Source organism: Theropithecus gelada, chromosome 13 (genome assembly GCF_003255815.1).
Source record: "Theropithecus gelada isolate Dixy chromosome 13, Tgel_1.0, whole genome shotgun sequence".
Classification (NCBI taxonomy): Eukaryota; Metazoa; Chordata; class Mammalia; order Primates; family Cercopithecidae; genus Theropithecus; species Theropithecus gelada.
Window position 1 is genome coordinate 47277076 of NC_037681.1, and position 18817 is coordinate 47295892.

The 18817-nt window shown below is 47.4% G+C and overlaps 1 protein-coding gene across 2 annotated transcripts in view; it reads left to right on the forward strand.

Annotated features, from left to right (window-relative positions):
- Positions 1-18817, forward strand: part of DPYSL5 (dihydropyrimidinase like 5) — a 102882-nt gene that overhangs the window by 70581 nt on the left and 13484 nt on the right. For both annotated transcript variants that reach the window (XM_025354803.1, XM_025354804.1), the window contains exons 3-8: positions 7085-7243; positions 9465-9644; positions 10464-10532; positions 13751-13795; positions 15171-15246; positions 16596-16752. In XM_025354803.1, the coding sequence (XP_025210588.1) occupies positions 7085-7243; positions 9465-9644; positions 10464-10532; positions 13751-13795; positions 15171-15246; positions 16596-16752 (686 nt within the window). The remainder of the gene's footprint in view (positions 1-7084; positions 7244-9464; positions 9645-10463; positions 10533-13750; positions 13796-15170; positions 15247-16595; positions 16753-18817) is intronic.

Below are 18817 nucleotides of genomic sequence, written 5' to 3' on the forward strand. Positions count from 1 at the left end.
GCATTAAAACAAGCACAGAATGGCCGGGCTCAGTGGCTCACGCCTGTAATCCCAGCACTTTGAGAGGCTGAGGCAGGCAGATCACCTGAGATCAGGAGTTCGAGACCAGCCTGGCCAACATGGTGAAATCCCGTCTTTACTACAAACACAAAAAATTAGCCAGGAATGGTGGCACACACCTGTAGTTCCAGCTATTGGGGAGGCTGGGGCACGAGAATCGCTTGAACCCGAGAGGCAGAGGTTTCAGTAGCCAAGATCACGCCACTGCACTCCAGCAGCCTGGGAGACAGAGCGAGAGTCTGTCTCAAAAAAAAAAAAAAAAAGCAAGCGCAGAGCCCTTCTAAATGTAGGGCCTTGTGCAGCTGCACGGGCGACAGGCCCATGGAGCTGGGCCTGGATGGTGGGCTTGTGATTCAGAATGGGAAAGGTGTTTCCTGCATGCCAGGCATGGTTCCAGGTACCATACATGCATCATCTCACTTGATGAAATGCTTGGACCCGTTATGGGGGTTGCTCACATCCCATGGTGATGTTCAAAGCTTGCTTTCCAGATGGCCAATAAGTAGCCAAGAGAATGCTGAAGGGGAAGGAAGTTACCATGAGCAATAGAGAAACTATTGAGCTGGTTATTTTTTTGTTTCTCTTGTACGTCGGGAGGATGTGAATAAAAGATGGAAGATAATTTTAATGTGAAAAGAAAAGGAAGTGGTTCAGCAATTCCAAGAGAGGCAGATCCATCTGAACAAATGATAGCTTTTCCAGCAGCATTAAGAGCTGCAGACATGTTTGCGTTGCGCTTACCAGTTTATAGAGCACATCCACTCGTCATTTGATTCTCAGTGCAGTGTCGTTCCCTCTATAAAGATTGAGTTGGCCTTAATCTATATACATCCCAGTAGTAGCAGATCCTGCTTTTCTGATTCCAGTCGCCTCCTCAAACATACACCCTTTTTCCTTGCATATTTTCATATGAAGATATGCTCTAGGAAGTCTCTACCCTTTCCTTAATGAAAAACTCCATGAATTGACTGTAGCCCAAGTGCCTTCTCAATAGCAGAGCACAAAGCTTGTAACTTGACCAACTGGTTCTTGGCCTTGAAGCAAGAGGACCAAATCTTGTGGGCAGGGTTGCTGGGAAGCAATTGCTGCAGGAAATTCAGCAAAACACATTGGAGCGGCAGGGCAGTCCTGTAGAAGATGGTGAGAGAGTGGCTCTTCAAACGTCTTTCTCCTGATAAAGCTGGAAGTGACCAACACATTGTTCTCTCCAATGCTGTGATGTCAACAAATGAATCTTATCTGAAGGGCCACAAGTATCTGAAATGTCTTTCCAACTTGCTGAGCAGTTCCCTAGTCAATATGGAGACCCCCCATGTGCCCCGCGGTGGTCTGATGAACTTCTGAAGTATAAAGATGGCGTTTATAAAAGGTTTAGGCTGAGTTCTAGTACAGGTTCCTGCGCCTTGTCAAGTGTATGCCTGGAAACTGTGTCATAAAATGGATTACCATTAAATATATTGGGTTTTCTTAGGGAACAGATGAGCATCAAATAAATCCAACTTTACCCAGCAGTATGTTATAAATGTCAAAAACAAAATAATAGTGACCCTTTGAAATAGTAAAGTGATGTTTTGTGTTCTTCCAAATATATATAATGGTGCAGTGTCTGTTGGTTAAACAAATGATCCTAATGTCTCTGTTAATTTAATAGTGAGAGATGTCAGGATAAAAACAAATTTCCACCTACATAATGGGAAATGCTTGGCTGGACAGATATTTTTTAAACATTTATATTTTTAAAAATAAGGGCTTGGGTTGATAAATGGCCACTTTTGGTCAGCCACCAGGCTCAAGGAGGCTGTCGTGTGATCAGCTGTTCCATGATCAGGTCTGGAGTAGTTGGAGATGAGGATGTTCTACAAAGCTGCAATTCTGCTTCCTGGCAGTGTCCACCTGCAATGTGGTCTCTGCTCATATGCTTGCAAGAATGCTCAGGCACTGTGTGAAGTTGTAAATGTCCATGAACTTGGAAATGCATTCATACATGGAGGCATGTTTATATAATAAATCAATTAAAAGGAATGAAATAAATCTACGTAAATAAATCGTAAAGATAATATTGAGTACATGAAAGCAAGTTGCAAAAGAATATAGACATTACGATAGATACTATTTGTATAATTTTTTATTGTATACATTTTGTATAAATTTGTAAATGTTATGTGTTTATGTAGTAAAAGCATAAAAACATAGATGGGAGGAATGTATGCCATCTTCAGGGAAGAGAGGGATGGGAATAGGATGGAGGGCTTTAGCTGTATCAGAAATATTTCATTTCATTTTCTTTAAAAAGAGCATCTGAGGTAAACATGGCAAAAATGTTAACATGTGTTATTTTTTTTTTTTTTTTTTTGAAACGGAGTCTCACGCTGTCGCCCAGGCTGGAGTGCAGTGGCGCGATCTCGGCTCACTGCAAGCTCCGCCTCCCGGGTTCACGCCATTCTCCTGCCTCAGCCTCCTGAGTAGCTGGGACTACAGGTGCCCGCCACCGCGCCCGGCTAATTTTTTGTATTTTTAGTAGAGACGGGGTTTCACTGTGGTCTCGATCTCCTGACCTTGTGATCCGCCCGCCTCGGCCTCCCGAAGTGCTGGGATTACAGGCATGAGCCACCACGCCCGGCCAACATCTGTTAATTTTGAGTAGTGGATATATGGGTGTATGTTTTATTATTTTCTATATTTTTACTCTGAAATATTTCATAACTTTAAAATATTTTAAACACATTAAGAATGGCTAACTAAAATTGTAAATACTGCAGTTTTAACTTCCTCCAAATTTATTTTTAAGTGTACATTATAAAACTTATATTCTGTTAAATTTTGGAAAAGTTGAAAAAAATAAATTCCTCAGAATCTCATCACTCAAAAATAACCATTGTTGGCCAGGCGTGGTGGCTCATATCCATAACCGCAGCATTTGGGGAGACCAAGGCAGGCAGATCACTTGAGGTCAAGAGCTCAAGACCAGTCTGGCTAACATGGTGAAACACCATCTCTACTAAAAATACAAAATTAGCCGGGCATTATGGCAGGTGCCTGTAATAGCTACTCAGGAGGCTGAGGCAGGAGAATCGCTTGAACTCGGGAGGCAGAAGTTGCAGTGAACTGAGATTGCACCACTGCACTCCAGCCTGGGCCACAGAGCAAGACTGTGTCTCAAACAAACAAACAAACCATTGTTAATATTTTGGTCTATTTCCTTGCATTTTTATTCCTTGTGTGGGGAGTATGTGTGTTTGAACATGGTTCCAAGCATTTTGAATCAAGCCTTTTTCACTCATTATAGTATAAAACTTTTTCCATGTTATGACAGCCTTCGTGAACATCATTTTTATTGACTTCCATTAAAGATCTTCTGAAACGTACTTAACCAACACCATTATTTGCATAAAAACAGTCATGAGCATTCAACAATCACATGTTCTTAAACATCATCCTTTTGAAAGCCTCGGGAACAGGACTGAGCTGGGCACTGCTGCCGATTTCTACAAGGCTGTTTTGTGGGGGATGACACTAAACAGTTGTGTCACATCTGTGATATCACTTTCCTGTGAAAACAGAGCTTGTCAGCATTCATCCTTGGGTCGGAATGGTACATATTCAAAAAGCCAACTCTATGTATGTCTTGCCTAAGAGGAAACAAGTGCTTGAACATCAGTGTGTGGTGTGGGCTTGCGAGCCTGCAGCTGGGGGAGAGTTTGCTGATCCAATGAAACTCTTGTTTCGAGGCCTGGGGTAGCAACGGTAATAATTATTCCAGACACGTATATGCATGCCTCTCCCAGCTTGTAGATGCTCTCACATCCATTGCCACCTGACCCTCTGGGACCCCTGAGAAGTAAGATGCATGTCAGGGGGCACATGGTGCTCCTAGATTACAACCAATATGTGAGAAAGTCAAGACTACCTCCTATGCTTCCAACTCCTTCCCAAACTCTTTTCAGTTCCTGTCCTTAGACCCAGGTGAAAGGAGCCTCTTCCCAGGGCTCTGGACTTCAGGGTCCTGCTTGGGCCCTCCAACAACTTGTACCCCTACTACCCAGACCCCACTCACCCATTCCTAAACTACACTCTGGGTCCCTGGAATTCCCTGAGAAACAGCCCTGAGCATTCCAGAGCCTACGAAAACCCGAATGTCTCCTCCTGGGGGACAGACCACCAATGTGTGCATACTGGGCCCAAGGACAGCATTTTGCAGGAGTTGGACAGAGCTTAGGTCTGCAGGCTGCAGGATCAATTCAGGATAGGGGAGTGTGGGCTGGGGGCAGGCACAGAGGCTGAGGCCAACTATCCCTGAAGTATAGTTCAGAATTTTAAGGACCTTGAGGATTCTAAGGTCCTGGCCCTTTTGGCCTTTATGAAGATATATTTGACAGAGTAGGAGAATAGAGTATATTCTATGTAATGGTTTTTTAACTTGATCTAGCTTTTGAGTGTTTAGAGAATCAGCACATGATCCTCCTTTTCTCCTCTTGCCCTGGGACCTTCATTATGAGGACTGGTCCTGGCTCTTTCATCTCACTGTGCCGTTTCCAGGTTCCTCTTCTCCTATCCAAGCCTGCAGAGGTACTGGGGGGCTCCAAAGGAATGCAATCCAGAGCCACAGAAAAATGAAACAAGTTAGTGTGTAAAACCCCAATATACACCCCCATGTGCATGTGTAAAAGCAAGAGATGCATTTCAGGACAAAATAGAGTACAACCACCTGCTGTGAGGATGAATCAGCCTGGCACGATCCAGCAAAATCAGAAATAGAAGCCTGCTAGTAAAGCTACAATCTGCACTGCTCTCCTCTTTCTCCCGGTTCCTCTGCCGCCCCCATCACAGCTCTTGCAGGTACCACAGAACTACCACCCTCTGTTGGTTGCTTTAAGCTATGCAAGAAGTCAAACCACCGAGTTCCCCAGGACAACTGGGAACTTTCTCACTGGCCCAACCTGCGTCATGGAACATCAAGGTTGTGAGAGTTTTAATTTTAATTGCTGTTGGGCTGCTGAGCTAATTTTTTTCAGTCCCTTATCCCCCAGCAATATTTTTGATTTGTGATCAAGGATTTAACTGAATAGAGAAGCATGAAACCATTAAGACAATTTCATGGAGCTCTTTTTCTCCCCTACAGAAAACAGAGATAAACACCTAAATTCCGACTGGGTGCAGGGGCTCATGCCTGCAGTCCCAGCACTTTGCGGGGCCAAGGTGGGAGGATCACTTGAGGCAAGGAGTTCCAAGACCAGCCTGGGCAACGTAGGGAAACCCTGTTTCTACAAAGAATAGATATACACATTTTTTTTTTTAATTAGCCGGACAAGGTGGCATACAACTGCGATGCTGGCTACTCAGGAGGCCAAGGCGGGAGGATCGCTTGAGCCCCGGAGTTTGAGGCTGCAGTGTGCTATGACTGCACCACTATACTCCAGCCTGGGCAACAGAATGAGACCCAGTCTCAAACAAAAACAAAAACCGAAGTTCTGAGTGACTAAACACACATGTTAGGACATTTTACCACATCTGTTCCATAGTGATGTTTTACTTAACCTTCACAACTGCCCAACCAGGAAGCCACCCTTTGTGTAGGTAAAGACTCTGCATCCAGAGAAGTTAAGTAACCTGACTGGGGTTATTCCAACCACAAGGGAACAGAGCAGGGACTTGAACTTGGAGCTGTGAAGCACTATGAGGACTCAAACCATTTTGAGTCACTTTGAGTCACTTTGTGTTACTTTGTGTTAGAGCCCTCACAAAGACTGTCATGTTATGGGGCTCTCTCTCAATTATTTTATTTATTTATTTATTTATTTATTTATTTATTTATTTGAGACAGAGTTTCACCCTTGTCGCCCAGGCTGGAGTGCAATGAGGCAATCTTGGCTCACTGCAACCTCTGCCTCCCAAGTTCAAGCAATTCTCCTGCCTCAGCCTCCCAAGTAGCTGTGGTTACAGGCACCCACCATCACACCTGGCTAATTTTTGTATTTTTGTAGAGACGGAGTTTCACCACATTGGCCAGGCTCATCTTGAACTCTTGACCTCAGGTGATTCATCCGCCTCAGCCTCCCAAAGTGCCAGGATTACAGGTGTGAACCACCGCGCCCACTCTCACGTATTTTAATTTTATTTTAAGTTTTGTTTGGGAACAACACATTAGCCTGAAATAGCTTTTGATCAATGCTAGTTTTGGAAGTTCACAGAAGTCCCCTGATAAAATTCACTTTTAAAAAGTTGAGAGGGTGGAATCTCTAATACAGATTTAGTCATTTTTCCTGGGGGTTCACTCTAGGATTGTGAGTGAGGCTTTCTAACAATTTCTTTTTAAAGTGGTATCTTGTGGAGTTGTGAATAGGATCAGTTTTCACTGATAAATCACGCATGCATCTAAAAACTGCCAGTCTCAACCAAGATAGATGAAAATGAAGCCCCTGTGCTTAGAAAAACTGAAGACAAAGACCCTGATGTTGAAGATGCATGCAAAATGTTTGAACAGACTTGCGTCATGAAATTTGAGAGAATAAAACAAAACAGTATATCCAAATTAGCACTTTATATATCATGGTTCAAGTAGACGTGTGTAACTAAGTAAATGATATAAACAGGCATTTGATTATGGCATCAATATTACGTTATTATATGATACGGCACTATATTATGTTATATATTACATACAGACATTTGATCATGACATCTATAGAGTCAATTGGCTAAAAATCGTTTAGGGAGAGAATCTCTCATTGGGAAGATAGGCCTTAGGCCTGGTGACCCACGGCGTGGGTTTTTCCAGCGTGCCAAGCTGAAACCCTGGCTGAGGAAGAAGCAGGTTTGGAGACCCATGGTCATGATGAAGGTCACGCTGGCTCCTGCGCCTCCACACAGCTCTTTACAGTTTCCCAAACCTCGCTGCCCTTGGTCCTCACAGCCTCTTGTGAGGCAGGGCCTGTCTTTGAATGGACCGTGAGGACCATGTCTCACCACATCATGGACTTGGGGGCAGGCAGGGCTGTGACAAGACTGCCTTTTCCCGTCTTCCTAGGCAGCGCTCGTCGGAGGCACCACTATGATCATTGGCCACGTCCTGCCCGACAAGGAGACCTCCCTCGTGGACGCTTATGAGAAATGCCGGGGTCTGGCCGACCCCAAGGTCTGCTGTGACTACGCCCTCCACGTGGGGATCACCTGGTGGGCACCCAAGGTAACAGTGCTGGTGGGATCCCAGAAGAAGGCACGAGTGGTCTTGTAGGCAGCGGGGCGGGTTGGGATGCAGTGCCTCCTGTTTATGTGGGGCACCCCTCCCACTACCATCCTAGCTCCCCACAATGCCAAAAGAAAACACACTTGGGATTCCATAAGGCGAGCGGGTGGGCCTGTCCTGCTTAACTTAATGAGCTGTTTTCCAGCAGGCACAGAGAAGCCAAGGCCAGAGCCCAGGCCTTGGGGACGCAGTTTCCTTGCTCTAACCATGAGGCTCCTATTGTCTCGTGTGAACGTGGGGCGCCACCGACAGGTCATGGGCGGTGCTGCTGAGCAGTGGCCTGAGCAGGGCTCAGGTGCAGAGGGTCATATGCCATATCCCGTGTGTACTGACAGTCCACTGCATTGCGCTGAGGTCTCCGAACTGAGGCTCCCGTCCTGCCTCAGCACTGCCTGGAATGAATGGACAGTGGTACGCTTTTTTCCTACTGGGGGCCCAGCTTCTGTTCCGAGAAGCATCGAGGCTGTCCTGGTCTGTGACTGAGGCTGGCACCCCCTGAACCTTTTTCACTTCAGCCTCTGTGCCTCCTTTGTGTCTGTGCCCCTGGCCTCTGGCTTTCCTGTCCTCCCCCTGCCCAGGCCCCAGTGTCAGAGTCCAGTGTCCTCTCCCTGGATTCCCACTTTCTTGCTCTTCCTGATCTACAGGCATTTGGATTTGGCTTTGTTTCCGGGGTTTTTCTGCTTATTTGTCCAGGGTAGCAGTCTGGATAGTCATTCTTTCATCAATTATTTATTAAGCCCCATGTACCAGTACTTTGGTGGGTGCCGCAGAATCATAAAAATAATAAGCATTATTAGTTTTACCAACTTAGGAACTGCCTCTTCATTTTCCGTTAAAACCCCACTTGTAACTGCTGCTAATCAGAGTGTATATTCAGGGCAACTTGAATCTGTGCTCCCAGGCAGCCATCCTCAAGCTTTCAGCTCGAATAAACTCTGTTCTTAATCATAAAAAAAAAAAAAAGAAGAAGAAGTTTTACCAAGTTCTTCAGGTGTAGGCCCTGGTATAAAGGGCCTAACACCCTTCTGAGATGATAATCTAAAGCCTCAGTATATTCCTGCCCTCGGGTCTTAGCCTTGAGTTGGGGGCTCACCCGGTTTCTTCATTATTTCTGACCTGGCACTTATAGAAGACCTCCTCTTGGTTCTGGGCCAGAGGTGCAGATCACGCTGGATGTCAGCCATTCCTTATCTCAAATAGGGGTCTCCTTTTTGGACACCCTCCTGGGTGAGGGGCCTCTACCTCCAAGCCACTCTCTACTTCCCCTGGAGCTGGCCTGGAATAGAGGGTCTGCTCAAGTTCCCTGCAGCACAGAAGCCAGGCCAACCCTCCCTAATTTCCAAGAGCTTATGGTGACTTTCATGCATCAGGAATTTAAAATTCTGTTTTATAATAATCAAATAAATGTTTATAATTATAGATGTTAAAAATAGAAAAGAAAGGAAGCACATAATCCAATAACCCCCAACACAATCCCTGTCGTTAAACTTCTTTCTTTCCCGTCTTTTTTCATCCATGCTTTCACAGAGTAGCTATTTTGCATAGGTGTGAGCATTTTCTATTTTGCTGCAAAGTTCATGACCAGCAATATAACGGCCACCTAATATTCTACCAAATGGATGAACCTGAACTTATTTTCCTGTTATCAGGCCAAGGTTGCTTCCATGTTTTTCCTAGTACAAATAATGTTGTTAGGAATATCCTAACTCTCATCACTTTGTTCACGTTTGGCTTGGTTCCTAAATTCAGTTTTCCCAGGGCCTCTGGATTTTTAGCATTAGTGTGCCTTCTTTGTAACACCAGGGAACAGCCCACAGAAATTAAAATTATTATTCCTATGTTTACCATTAAGGCTGGTTTGGAGACAGACACAGGGGACAGGCCTAAGTGATAGGAGAAACGTGCCCATAAGGTAGTAACAATGTGGCTCCTAAATTGTGTCATGTTGACAATTTTCACAGTACTTCTGCATCCATCTGCTCAGGTGACCACACAGCAGCCTGTGGGGTGGGAGGAAAGTAAGACAGAGAGGTGTGCGGGGGTCAACAGACAGACTGAGCTGAGGCAGGCCCCGCATCTCCCCCATGCTGGGCCGGTGCCTGCCAGTCGGCCTCTTGGGTGTCTGCCCTCACGCAGCATTGCCTTTGCACTTGTTCTCCAGGTGAAAGCAGAAATGGAGACACTGGTGAGGGAGAAGGGTGTCAACTCATTCCAGATGTTCATGACCTACAAGGACCTGTACATGCTTCGAGACAGCGAGCTGTACCAAGTGTTGCACGCTTGCAAGGACATTGGGGCAATCGCCCGCGTCCATGCTGAAAACGGGGAGCTTGTGGCTGAGGCAAGTCTGCAGCCAAGAATGTTGGATGGAGGGACACCAGTGGAGACAGTTCTCAGGGGGTTCCTGACCACCCGTCACTGATCCCACAGGATTCAGACAAAATCAGTTGTTAAAGTGTGAGGTGTGGACACCCCAGCTGTCAGATCTTGGTCAGAAAATCCCAAACTTTGCTACTATCTGTAAAGAACAAATCTCTTTTTATGGTTCAAAAAGGCTTCTAAGTCTTAGGTGATGATGTCTTAATTCTAATGATATGAGATTTACATTCCATTATAGCAGAGAATTTGGAGCACCTCTCAGACATATTTTTAATGAGATTTGATATACAGAATAAATAAGAATCCGCTTTCCATTTGGCCTCTTCAGAGGATCTGAGACATTAAAGAGATCAATTCATGGCACCAGGAAGGATAAGCCTCTGGTGCATTCTCCTAGGTCTTGGGGTAAGGGCTAGCCTAGGAGTTACTGGAAGCTAGAGATTTGTCTCAATTTCCAGAGAGGGAATTCTGAGTTTGAAATCAGTAAAGAGTGCTTGTCTTTGGTGTCCCAGGCCTTTTGCTAGTTATAATAGTTAACTGTATTTTTAAGAGAACAAGATATGTTCAGTCATTATGAAGTGAGAATCAGGAGAGCCCCACTGCATGGGGGGCCTGTGCATGCTCTGCCTTCTTTAGAAGACGAATATTGCAGAAGTGAGAAAAGAAGCAAACCTATTGAAACAGGCTGTGTCTAGCATATTTCACTGTCCCTTGGGTTCAGTATTTTCTTACACAGTATCTCTGTGATTCTTTCCATTTTCTTTCTCTTGCTGTTATCCAGGGTGCTAAGGAGGCACTAGATTTGGGGATCACAGGTCCAGAAGGAATCGAAATCAGCCGTCCAGAGGAGGTGAGAAACACTTCCTGTGGCCTTTGTCAGCATCTCTCATGTAGATTGACAGAATCTTCTAGGATGGAGGAGACATCAAACATACAAATTAGCCTGGCACAAGGGCTCACATCTGTAATCCCAACATTTGGGAGGCTGAGGTGGGTGGATGGCTTGAGCCCAGGAATTCAAGATCAGCCTGGGCAACATGATGAAACCCCATCTCTACTAAAAATACAAAAAAATTAGCTGGGTATAGTGGTTCGTGCCTGTAGCCCCAGCTAACTACTTGGGAGACTGAGGCAGGAGGATCACCTGAGCTCGGGAGGTTGAGGCTGCAGTGAGCCGTGATGATGCCACTGCAGTCCAGCCCAGGTGATAGAGTCTATATATATATATATATATATATATACACACACCCACACAAACACACACACACATATACATACATATATATACACACACATACACACACATACATACATGTGTATATATATGTGTGTGTTGCATCATTTTCTCCCTGAGTGAAATTCCCATTTGATTCTGATTTCAAGGATCTGGGGGAGATAATGTCAGCACACCTGGGGTTGCTGTGCCCAAAATTGAATCAAGAGACAAAAGACAGACTGAAAAGGCCTTCAGGTGTTAGAAGAAATTTCAAACTATAAACTCTGCCTTTGGGGGATGACATTCCTTTGAGCATCTGAGGAATACTTTGGACCAGGGGTCACCAAGCCCCAGGTCATGAACCGGTACAGGACCGCAGAGCAGGAGGTGAGCAGTGGGCAAGCTGAGACCCCCTGAGCTCTGCCTCCTGTCTGATCAGTGGTGGCCTTAGATTCTCAGAAGTGTGAAGCCTGTTGTGAACTGCACTTGTGAGGGATCTAGGTTGCGTCCTCCTTATGAGAATCTAACTAATGCCTGATGATCTGAGGTGGAACAGTTTCTTTCTTTTGTTTTTTGAGACGGAGTCTTACTCCTGTTGCCCAAGCTGGAGTGCAATGGTGCAATCTCGGCTCACTGCAACCTCTGCCTCCCAGGTTCCAGCGATTCTCCTGCCTCAGCCTCCTAAGTAGTTGCAATTACAGGCATGCATCACCACGCCCAGCTAATTTTGTATATTTAGTAGAGATGGGGTCTCACCATGTTGGTCAGGCTGGTTTTGAACTCCTGACCTCGAGTGATCCACCTGCCTCTGCCTCCCAAAGTGCTGGGATTATAGACATGAGCCACCGTGCCCAGCCCTGAGGTGGAACAGTTTCATCCTGAAACCATCCCTCTCCACTCCCCACCACCACTGCCCCACCCGTGTCCCAGTCCGTGGAAATATTTTCTTCCACGAAACTGGTCCCTGGTGCCAAAATGGTTGGGGACTGCCGCTTTGGACCCTTTCTACCAGGAACAGGAGACACAGACAAGTCTGTGCTCCTCCCCCTCATTACCTGCTGGAATGGTCATTCAAAGCTCTGTTTTCCGCCTGCCCTCTGGCTTTATTCCTGTGCAGTTTTGCGTGGCATTGATACAAATCCCCTACAGTCCCCCTGCTAGAGAATTCTGCTCTGGAGGGACCACATTAGACAAATAACGCCTTCCTGCCCTATTACCCTGTTCACTCATTCTCTACTATTTTAGAAGAGGAGGAGAAACTTCTCATTTCTTCAAAGCCTAAAATGCTGATGGGTGGTTGGATATCCATGAGGGATTGAGGGGGAGGCCTCGAGGGACAAGGAGCAGGACACAGGATGTGGTGGCACTGCCACTCCCGGAAACCAAGTTGGCCCACAGTGGGTCTGCTGAGGAGTCCCCCTCACTGCCCTGACCTGTGCCTGTCTTTCAGAGCCTTTGAATATAGGTCCTGTTTGGCACTTCTGAATTGGTAGAGAAACACACCAGATTCGACTGAAACACAGAGGGTGTGCCTGTGAGAACAGGAGTGAGCAAGGGGTGGACACACACACTAGACTTTGTTACTTAATACAAGGGAAAGAGCAAGCCTTTGGCTGTGGTCGTAATACCAATAATTATCACCGCCACTATCTATTGGTTAAAGGTGGGGGGGGGCCTGGATCTATGCCAGGGGAGATGTTGCTCCCCAAGGGAAATTTGGCAATATCTAGAGATATTTTTGCTTGTCCCAACCCGGGGGACAAGGCAGATGCTACTGGCATCTAGTGAGTAGAAGCCAGGGATACTGCTAAACATCCTACGATGCACAGACACCCCCACCATAAAGAATTATGCAACTCGGCTGACTGCAGTGGCTCACACCTGTAATCCCAACACTGGGAGGCTGTGGCCGGAGGATTGCTTGAGCCCAGGAGTTTATGAACAGCCTGGGCAATAGAGGGAGACTCCCCATCTCTATAAAAAATTTTTTTAAATTAGCTAAGCGGGCGTAGTGGCTCATGCCTGTAATCCCAGCACTTTGGGAGGCCGAGGCAGGCGGATCATGAGGTCAGGAGATCGAGACCATACTGGCTAACATGGTGAAACCCCATCTCTACTAAAAATACAAAAAAATAGCCAGGCATGGTGGCTGGCACCTGTAGTCCCAGCTACTCGAGAGACTGGGGCAGGAGAATGGTGTGAACCTGGGAGGCGGAGCTTGCAGTAAGCCGAGATCACACCACTGCACTCCAGCCTGGGCGACAGAGTGAGACTGTCTTAATAATAATAATAATAATAATAATAATAATAATAGTAATAATAATTAGCCAAGCATGGTAGTGCATGCCTGTAGTCCCAGCTACTCAGCAGTCTGAGGTGGGAGGATCGCTTGAGCCCTAGAGGTGAAGGCTGCAGTGGGCCATGATCATGCCACTGTACTCCAGCCTGGGAGATAGAGTGAGACCCTATCTCAAAAAAAAAAAAAAAAACATATATATATATATATGAATTATACAACTCAAATGCCAATAGTACCATGCACAGAAACCCGAATCTAGGCTAATTTCCAGAGTCAAATCAGCCACTATTTCTCCTTTGCTGCAGTTCTGAGGTGGCTATGGAGAGATGTTGTTTCCTTGTCTTTTAATTAAGCCCCAAGGAGCATCCAGCAAGGACGTGCCTGGTATTCTAAGACCTAGAATTCTCCCTCACTGTGAGCCAGGGTGGTTGGAGGTTGGTGCCTCTGCCCAGGCTTTGCCCCAAGCCAACCCCTGTGGGTGCAGTTGCTCCATATGGGTATGCTTGGAGGAGATGGTGAAGTTTGGTTTCCTCCTCTCCTTTGTTTCTAACAGCTGGAAGCTGAAGCCACTCATCGTGTTATCACCATTGCAAACAGGGTAAGTCCCCCGATCTCTACTCTGGGATTAGAAACCAACCTCGGCCAGGCATGGTGGCTCATGCCTGTAATCCCAGCACTTTGGGAGGCCAAGGCAGGTGGATCACCTGAAGTTAAGAGTTTGAGACCAGCCTGGCCAACATGGTGAAACCCCATCTCTACTAAAAATACAAAAATCAGCTGGGCGTGGTGGCGGGCACCTGTAATCCCAGCTACTCAGGAGGCTGAGGCAGGAGAATTGCTTGAACCCAGGAGGCAGAGGTTGCAGTGAGCTAAGATTGCACCAACTGCAATCCATCCTGGGTCACAGAGCAAGACTCTGTCTCAAAAAAAAAAAAAAAAAAGAAAAGAAAAGAAAACAACCTCTACAGTGCGCCCCATTCTGCTCTGGGTGCCAGCACCATGTCTGGCCCACAGGACCCCAAAACTGCTGACTGAGCGCTGTCATGCCCACCGTCCTTGCATTCACCCTTCTCACCAGCAGCTTTCCATTCCACCTCGCCGAGCCTGCTGAAGCTCAGTTCATTGCTCACATGTAAATTCAGTCCAGCTCCTACACTCTACATCTTCCTAATGTGATAAGCAAACAGAATCAGAATAACTTCTGGGGAAACAGAATTTCCCAATTGCACGTTAGAGCTCTGGCCGCTGGACAAGGACGTTGTTTTATTGTCATGACAATAGTTATTTTATCAATTACTTCCTGATGGAACTTACCCCAGAATAAGGAAAGACCTGAACAACAAAAAGGCAGTTTCTTGCCTTTCAGCTGAAGCATATGCTCAGAGGAGTTAAGCCAGGGACCGTGGTTGCACAGCTTAGTAGAAAAAAAGCTAAACTAATATTACAGTCCAGGTGTCCGTTTGCAAGATCAGCCTTCTCTTGCCTAGACTCTGAACCCTAACCCCCTTGTATTTTGTTCATCTCCAGGGTGCATTCTGTCTACTGATAAGCAGCCTTCAGACAGCAGGCATCGTAATTTTAGATACAGAATACACGACTAACTCTAGGCCATCACGTTTATAAACAGGAAATTAAATTGGAAAAAGAGTTCCCCTCTTTTAAATCACAGTCATGGTTGTCAGATGGGAGAAAATGAGAGGTTCAGACTTGACGGTCTTGAACTTCACAGGCTGGGCTTCCCGGTGGGCTCTGGTGCTGGAGGCTATTCTCTGCCTCCCCCTATCATGCAGTTCCTGCAACCTCACCTTGACTGCCAGCCCTGCATTCCCCGCTTAAGGACGGTCACCTTGAGGGTGGGGTTGAGTGGCGCAGGGGGAGGCGTGGGGGCCAGGGCTGACTTTACTAGGGTTGTTCTGATGCTCGTGAAGTTTATGGATCAACCCTCCCTACTTCCCACTGTTTCTTGTGTTTAGACTCACTGTCCAATCTACCTGGTCAACGTGTCCAGTATCTCGGCTGGTGACGTTATCGCAGCTGCTAAGATGCAAGGTGAGTCCGCAGGCTTGGCTGGACAGAGCAGGTCATGTGGAGGGACTGGAGACGGATGGGGCCCATTAGCCGTGCTCACTCCTGGCCCCGGCTCCTGCACCCAGGACCTCAGCCAGCCCTTCCCTTTCATCTGCCACTGTCTTCCTCGGAGCCGCCCTGTGCTAGCCTGGCTTTAGTCTGCTAGAACGTGGCTTTTTCTTCTGCAAATTTGTATGCGTAACAGCTTTACGGGAGTGTCTGTCACTTCTGGATTTGGTAAAATTTTCCAAGTTTTAAACCCACTCATTAATTAGTGTCTTTTTGGACTCATAGATTTCACTAGCAGTTGCCTTGGCAACAAACATAAAATCCTGGACCAGTTTCAGTGGGCATTTCAGGGACTGTTTGGGAAGTCCCTAAAGAAAGAACAGTGTGTGGGCCCAGCTTCCCTTTCTAGCCTCCGGAACCCTGTGTATGAGTCCAAGGGGCATTTGTATGGCTTCTGTTGTAGATCGCCTGGCATTACCTAAAGGCTTGCAGATGCTTGGAGTCCAGCCCCGCCCCAGGTGCCGGTGAGGGCCTGGCAGCAGGAGAAACAAAGTCACAGTCACAGGCCTGGGGATATAGATCAGAAGCAAGGGCATCCCGTCCTTCAACTATAATAGATGAGCAGCAAGGGCCTCCTGGCCTTCAACTATAATAGATTAGAAGCAAGGGCCTCCCGGCCTTCAACTATAATAGATTAGAAGCAAGGGCCTCCCGGCCTTCAACTATAATAGATTAGAAGCAAGGGCCTCCCGGCCTTCAACCGTATTGCCCTCTAGATCCTGCTGCCTGCCTCTCCCCTCACTGAAGCCCCTTGGAGGTCTCACCTAGACTGTCGCCCCAGCCTGGTGACTGCTCCCACCCCCTTTCTCCCTGTCCTCCAGCCCTGCTACAGCCCTCCCTGTCCTACCCCAACCATTCTCTTGAAGCTGCTCACAGCACCTGCCTGTCCAGAAAACAGTCTAGACTGCTCCTTAGCGTGGCATTCACAGCCCTGCGTGCCTGTTCACCCACTGTCAAGCTCCATCTGCCAACAGCACCCTGCACACACCTGTGCTCTGGCCAAACCAGACTCCTCAAAGTGCCGCTTGGTGCTACCGGGCCTCGGTGCCCATGTCCCTCTGTTCTCCTTGCCTAAGTCAGCAGGAGAATAGGGAAGCTCTCTGGGCTTGAACCCAGCTGTGCCCTCAAAAACCCTGTGAGCTTGGGCAGGTTCCTTCCTGTCTCTGACCTCAGCTCCTTCACCTGTAAAATGAGAGGCACACACCAGCGATCGCTCAGGTTTGGTGGCTTCCTGGTTATAGTTCTGACCTTTCTTCTTCCAGGGAAAGTTGTGCTGGCTGAGACCACCACTGCACATGCCACGCTGACAGGCTTACACTACTACCACCAGGACTGGTCCCACGCGGCTGCCTACGTCACGGTGCCTCCCCTGAGACTGGACACCAACACCTCCACCTACCTCATGAGCCTGCTGGCCAAGTAAGGCGTTTCAGCAGCACATTGCAGGGATGTGTACATCTTTAGGAAGACGTCATAGAGGGCCCAGGAAACAAATCTGAGCTAGGTTTGATTTCATTGTGCCCACAGGATGATTGTGCTTTTCTTACCTTCTCTGAGCCCATCAGATAATTGCCATCCTATTGAGACTTTATGACCGCTTGATGTGGAGTGAGAGCTTCTGAAGTGTAAGAGTGAAGAGCACATATAGAACTGTGAACAGTGGTTATTCGGAATTTCAAAGGACATTGATCTCTTACTCTAAAGCCCAGTGGGGAGCTGCAGAATGTGGCCTGTGACTTACCCTAGAATGTAGGGGTCCTTTCTGTTTCTTTTCTTCACCTCTCCTCTTTTCGTTGGCTCCCGTGTGCCCCTTGTCTGTACATCCCTCCTTCTGTGGGTTTCTCCTCCTTTCCTTCCCCTTTCCCTTTTTCTTCTGCACTTTCTCCCCCTTCCCCCTCCCCCACACCGTTCCTCCAGATCTCCTTTCTCCAGCTCTTCTCTTTCTGACACTGCTTTTTCCCATGCAGTCCTAACCTAAAGGAAATGGTTTGATGAACAGTCTGAATTCAGCAGGACCCAATCATGAAAGGGTTTTTGTTTTATCCAATAACTGCTTGCAGCTTCTTTCTCTCTCCTATTAACATTTTGGGGGCCGGGCACAGTGGTTCACGCCTATAATCCCAGCACTTTGGGAGGCCGAGGTGGGTGGATCACTTGAGGTCAGGAGTTCAAGACCAGCCTGGTCAAGATGGTGAAACCTTGTCTCTACTGAAAATGCAAAAAATTAGCTGGGCATGGTGGTGGGCACCTGTAATCCCAGCTACTTGGGAGGCTAAGGCAGGAGAATCACTTGAACCCGGGAGGCGGAGGTTGCAGTGAGCTGAGATCATGCCACTGCACTCCAGCCTGTCCAGGGACAGAGCAAGACTCCAACTCAAAAAAAAAAAAAAAAAAAAACTCGAGGAGAAGACGTTGCTTTCTCTTCACTTTTGGATATTAAAGTTCCATCCAGTTTAAGACTCCATCTCCTCCCTTCCTGATCCCCAGCTCAGCTTGGGTTGGGGTAGGAGGATTAGGACAAAAGGTGAGGGGATTCTTCTCCATACCCAGGCATGCATCTCTCCCAGCTCACAGCACTAGCAATGCCTCTATGAACAAGGACCCGCAACTTATGCCTGGCCACCTTCTATAGTATCTGAGGCCCAGAGGAAGCCCACCCAGCCTTTCTGCTCCCTGTGGCTCAGAGGCGGGTCCATAGCCCACAGCCCAGGCAGGTGCCCACTGCTCTCAGCTCTGTTCTCCACAAGTGAACCTCTTGAAGTATGCCCTCCTTGTCTTCAGGGTGAACTGGTGGGGAGAGGGTATGGAAACCCCACTCAACCCAGGAAAGAGGAGGGGAGGGAATGCCAGGACTCTCCATCCTGCCAACCCCTCAGTCTCCCTCCGAGGGTCCCGCTTTCCAGACCTGGGGCGGGGTAGGGCTATGCCTCTTCTAGGATGGTGCAGGGGCAGTGGAGGGAAGCGACCAGCCCCACTGAAGGTGGCTTTCTTAGGTAATAAGGTGCTTGTCTCATCCATGTCCTTAGCTTTCAGTCCTGGTTGCCAACCACTGGAAAACTCCCACTCCCATCCCATTATGTTCACAACCTATAGAGAGTTGGGGTGTGCGGGGCTTTGCCAGTGTGAGTGGAGTGCTGTCGATAGGGGTGTGGGCGAAGGTGGCCTCTGTGGAGGACAGTACGCACCATGGCATGGGGATGGTCATTGTATTCTGTCCCATAGCCTTGGTGGGTGCCAGGTGGTGGCAGCTCTTACAATATTTACATATTTACATTATGTAAATAAACAGGGAGGGTAAAGATGAAGAGAGAAATGCTAGATCAGCTCTTACTCTTAAAAAATGCTTATTTTGGCTGGGCGTGGTGGCTCGCACCTGTAATCCCAGCACTTTGGGAGGCAGAAGCAGGCAGATTACCTGAGGTCAGGAGTTTGAGACCAGCCTGGCCAATATGGTAAGACCCCGTCTCTACTAAAAATACAAAAA